The 5,325-nt window shown below is 30.7% G+C and overlaps 1 protein-coding gene across 1 annotated transcript in view; it reads right to left on the bottom strand.

The window, feature by feature from the left end:
- Nucleotides 1-3,099: 3,099 nt before the first annotated feature.
- The window catches only part of LOC133620577 (ectonucleotide pyrophosphatase/phosphodiesterase family member 7-like), an 11,575-nt gene continuing 9,349 nt past the window's right edge, over nucleotides 3,100-5,325 (bottom strand). The window contains exon 6 of the mRNA XM_061982166.1: nucleotides 3,100-3,226. Coding sequence (XP_061838150.1) covers nucleotides 3,169-3,226 — 58 coding nt within the window. The 3' untranslated portion in view covers nucleotides 3,100-3,168. The remainder of the gene's footprint in view (nucleotides 3,227-5,325) is intronic.

Here is a 5,325-nt window from a genome sequence, read left to right as displayed (position 1 = left end):
CACTACCGGAAACGGTACAGGTCTACTTTGCAATAAAAGTTATTTAATTGTCGTGGCCACTTCATTACGCATATAAGCTAATGAGCTCCAATGTGAAATATTCTACTTTTACCTAAATTATTACTATTTACTAACCTGTACAAGATTTCAGAGATGGAATTTAACAAACAACCCCCTTCTGTGCTTAATTTGAAAATTATAACCGGAACTATCCGTGTGTTTGTCTTTTACTTGACTTGAGCAGCTGTCGCAAGAGGCGGGCTTTTTTTTTTTTTTTAAAGAAGTGAGTGTAAAACGTGTCTCAGCAGCCTCTATCACACAGGTGTCAAACTCAAGGCCCGGGGGCCAGATGTGGCCCGCCACTTTATTTTATTTGGCCCTCGAAAGCCTGGAAAGTATCAAAGTACTGTAACCTTTCTTACTAAATGTTTTATTTCTTTCTATTTTGGGAGAAAAGAAAAAAAAGAACTCTACGTAATTGCAAATTATGTTAACTTAAATATTGTCTGATTATGCAAAAAAAAAATTATCAAGCATTCAAACCATTTTTGAAATAGAAATAAATAGATGAATGGATAGTAATAATAACGAATAATAATTTCAAAGCAAGTTATCCATCAAATTGTGCAATGTAAAAGTAGCAATAGATTTCATGGAAAATGTGTGAAATTTACTGTGGTTTTAACAGCGTTTTTCTCTAAACGGAAAAAAAAACTACTTTTTTTACTCTAATAAACTGCGGTGCCGTTTTGGCATTTACAGTAATACACCAAAAAATCTACAGTTGTTGATTTGCGGTAAAAAAAAACAAGCTTACTGTAAAATTGCATTTTTTTTCAAATTTACAGTAAAAAAAAACTAATGTAAATCTTACAGTAAAATTCTGGCAACTGAGCTGCCTTTTTTTTTTTTTTTTTTTTACCATAAAAACAGCAGTACTGTTTTTCCATTTACAGTAATATACGCTACATTTTCAAGTTAAATTATTGCAACTTACCATATTTTTTTGACCCTTTAGTTTTTAAAATATATATTCAAAAAATGCCAAAAAAATTGTGCAATAATAGTATTCACTGTTAGAAGAGGCTTTCTCTGGCCAAACATAACTGCGATGTAGCCCTCAGTGAAAACTATCAGTTCTTCACTTAAAAATAAGTAATTTGTAATCAAAATGATTTGTGGAGCAGCAAATATATTTGTAAATTACACATATCTAGGTGGTTCAAATCTGACCGATGTATTATCCCCCCCTTTCAGTACAAAATTGCACTTTATTTTTATTTTTTTGTATATATTTATTTATGAATTAGATTTAATAAAAAAAATGAATTTATCACATATATCAAGTTTAACAAAACATAAGTGTATGTTGTGGTCATTAATTAAAACATTTTCATGAATGGTGAACTATCAGTTTATCTGGAATTTCATTTTTAATTGAGCAATAACAAAATCTAAAAAACGGATCTGTATAACAAAAAACAAAAATTATCAGTCGGCAGAAAAATAAATAAATAAACGGACCAAAAATAGACATTTGTTTCTATATTCCAACACTGTAACGGGAATTGTTACATAACAAGACTGCAGACTGGTACGGACGTTCATTTGTGTTTTTTGTTACGAAAGCTTTGTTTTTACACATAATTTTTGTCACTGAATTCAGTTTGGTAACTAATGTCTTTAGAAATTCTTTGTGTAAAAATTCAGTGTAAAAAAACAACAACATTGTATAAAAATACAGTGTGTATACAAATTCAATGCAGAAATATTAGTTTGATTTACTGATTTTTAATGCACTGATTTTTTTTTCTGAATTTTTATACAGTGTTTATTTTCCACTTAATTTTTCTCCACCTAATTTTTATACACTGAATTTTTTTTTATACTGAATTTTGATACACTGATTTTCTTATTTATTCTGAATTTTTATACAGTGTTTATTTACCACTTAATTGTTTTCCACCTAATTTTTATACACTGCATTTTTTTTATACTGAGTTTTGATACACTGATTTTGTTATTTATTCTGAATTTCTATACAATGTTTATTTTCCAGCTAATTTTTATACATTGATTTTTTTAATACGGAATTTTTATGCAATGTTTTTTTTCACTTAATTTTTTTTCACTGACAAAAAATATTTTCACAAAGTTCAAACACAAAAATGTTGTGTAGTGTTGCATGCATTTAGTGCCCAACAAAAGCTTTGATTATCAAGACATAAAGCTCCATATAGACTGGTATGTAGGTAAAAAATTATTGTGCTGTTGTATCCTGAGTCAGAAAAAAATGATTATGGGTTAAAAGTTAAAGTTAAAGTTAAAGTACCAATGATTGTCACACACACACTAGGTGTGGCGAAATTATTCTCTGCATTTGACCCATCACCCTTGATCACCCCCTGGGAGGTGAGGGGAGCAGTGGGCAGCAGCGGTGGCCGCACCCGGGAATCATTTTTGGTGATTTAACCCCCAATTCCAACCCTTGATACTGAGTGCCAAGCAGGGAGGTAATGGGTCCCATTTTTATAGTCTCTGGTATGACTCGGCCGGGGTTTGAACCCACAACCTACCGATCTCAGGGCGGACACTCTAACCACTAGGCTACACATATTCTTACAGGCTGGTCCACCATCTTGCCTTTAATAGTCAGGATATGAAGAAAAACATCATTTTTTATTGTCTTTGCTACTTGATAATTTTCATTTTGATGTTAAATATAAAAATATATATATACAACCATTTTTTTTAGATGTAGTTATTGCTTTTCGACACTGAAAAAGGAAATTTTTTTCGTTTTTTTTTTTTTTTTTCAAAATGAAATTTAAATAAACCAACCGTGTTTTGTTTTTCAATCCCCATTATTGAAAATAAAATTAAGTGACCCAAACACAACTGCACACTGCAGGGGATTTTTTTTATATCAGGGATGGAGCAGGAAGGGGTTAGGGACACATTTGCGGTAAAATATCACTTTCCATGCGCTTATTCAAGCAAAACGAGGCCCCCCGTGGATCGTGGGGGACTTACACACATCGGGAGTGTTATTCACTATAAAGAAGAGCAGCACGTTTACAAGAATGTCATACATTTTTATTTCATACAATACATGCATTTTAATACGCATCAACAAAAAATAAATGTCCCAGTCTGTTTGTTTTTGGCTTAAAACGAAGATTGCTTGGTTTTTTCAGGAGTATATGTGAGAGTACCGGTAGCTGATCTGAAACACACAAAAAGAACCAAAACAATCTTGAATATATGTTTATATCGCTGTTGTGCAATTCCAGATAAACTAAACAAAACAATAAAAAATAGGTAGCATATAGTAATTGAATGGTTGGATGTAGTGCTGTGCAATATGGACAAAAATATACTGTACATCCTGATGTACAGTAGGTCATTTTATATCCCAATAATGATATAAATCATGATATAGTACTGTTTCTTAAAATTATATATAGACACATGAAATGATTGGCTTATTTTTCTCCTTTCATTTGAAACACATTTATATATAAACTAGGGTCGTCAAAAATAACGAGTTACCTCAAGTGATTAATCGCAACATTTTTTTTTAGTTTTAATCATGTATAGTTGCAGATTAATCACGCATTTTGTTTTAATATTTTATTTTTTGTTTTTATTTTCCCCTGCATACGCATTCAAAATAAACCCAGATGAAACTTTAGATAACACTTTTTCTGGGTTCTGAGCAAATAAAGTACATTCAAGTAAAACATTTAAAAATGTTTGTGTATCATTCTGATGATGAAATTGCACTTGGGTCAAAATATTTTTAAGGTTGATCTAAATGATGTTAGCAAGTAATTTACTATGATTAATCACGATTAATCATAATTTAAAAGTGTGATCAATCTGATAAAAAACAAATATTCAACAGCATTAATAAAACAATTACAGCAACAATAACAAGTATTGTTGGACCAGCCCTCATTTTCAACAATGGTCATTTCTACAAATATGAATTTAAAAATAAATCTGTAATTTCTGGGTGTCTGCTTATTAGGATTTAACGATATGAAAACTCTTTATCGTGGTATTGTTGAATGTGCTGAAAAGACTTATACACACACTGAAGTCTCTTCACCAAATTACTTTTTTAATACCTTTTGTGTTTTTTACTCTTCACTAATAGTATTTAGTCTTTATATTTTATATCTTTAATGGCTAAACTTTTATTGTTTTAAATATTGCTTTGTACTTTAGCACTTTAAGATGTATTTCAATACAAAAAATCAAATCTATTATTATTAGTTATTGTTTCTAGAGGGCGTTGTGGCGTCCTACTCTGTCCAGCGAACCTTAAACACACCGTCAAAAACACCTCTGTCTAGTATTCCTCGGAGTATAGAACGACCACACTGTTCTAAGAGAGCACAGATTGAAGGTTCAACTGAACATCTTAGTTGCTCAGACATTAATGTGTTTATGTAAGTTTAGATTAGTCCACATGTGTCAAACTCAAGGCCCGGGGGCCAGATCTGGCCCGCGACATAATTTTATCTGGCCCGCAAACACCTGGAAATGACATGTGTCAATAAAGTACTTAATATTTTCTCACTGAATTTTGACAGAAAAAATGTATGTATTGCTTGAAATTGCATACCTTTTAAACCTTAATAGTATCCAATATTGCAACAAATATTATAGTATAGTATCATACTTTCCAAAAATGTTTTTGTCTCAATAAAAATAAATAGAAACACTTTAACTTTACAGCAAACTACCCATCAAATTAATTAAAATGACAATAAGTTTTACAGTGTTTTTTTTTTTACAGCATATTACTGTAAATTAAAAAAAACGACATTTTTTTTTGCGTTAAAATTCTGTTGATTGAACTACCAGTTTTTGACTGCAAAATCTACGGTTGTTGTTTTTAACGGTGTATTACTGTAAATGGAAAGACGGTACATTTGTTTGTACGGTAGAAAAACTAGCAGCTAAATTGCCAGAATAAAAAAAATAACTTTTTCCATTAACAATACAATGTTGTAAAAATCAATATAAATTTAACACAAAAATTCTGTCAATCAAGCTGCCAACTTTTTTTGTAAACCGCCTCCAAAAAAACAGTGGTACTGTTTTTCCTTTTACCGTAAAATGTTGTATATAATTAAAAAAAAACAACATTATATTTTACAGTAACATTTTGTAAATGTAAAGTTTTTACTGTAAAATTGACAGTCTACTTAAAAAAAAAAAAAAATTAATAATGAAATCCAGAGGCAAATTTATACATTATTCGCTGTTACAAACGGCCCTCTGATGGCAGCCATAACTGCCACATGGCCCTCA

This window comes from Nerophis lumbriciformis, linkage group LG24 (genome assembly GCF_033978685.3).
Source record: "Nerophis lumbriciformis linkage group LG24, RoL_Nlum_v2.1, whole genome shotgun sequence".
Classification (NCBI taxonomy): Eukaryota; Metazoa; Chordata; class Actinopteri; order Syngnathiformes; family Syngnathidae; genus Nerophis; species Nerophis lumbriciformis.
This window is presented reverse-complemented; position numbering and strand designations above follow the sequence as displayed.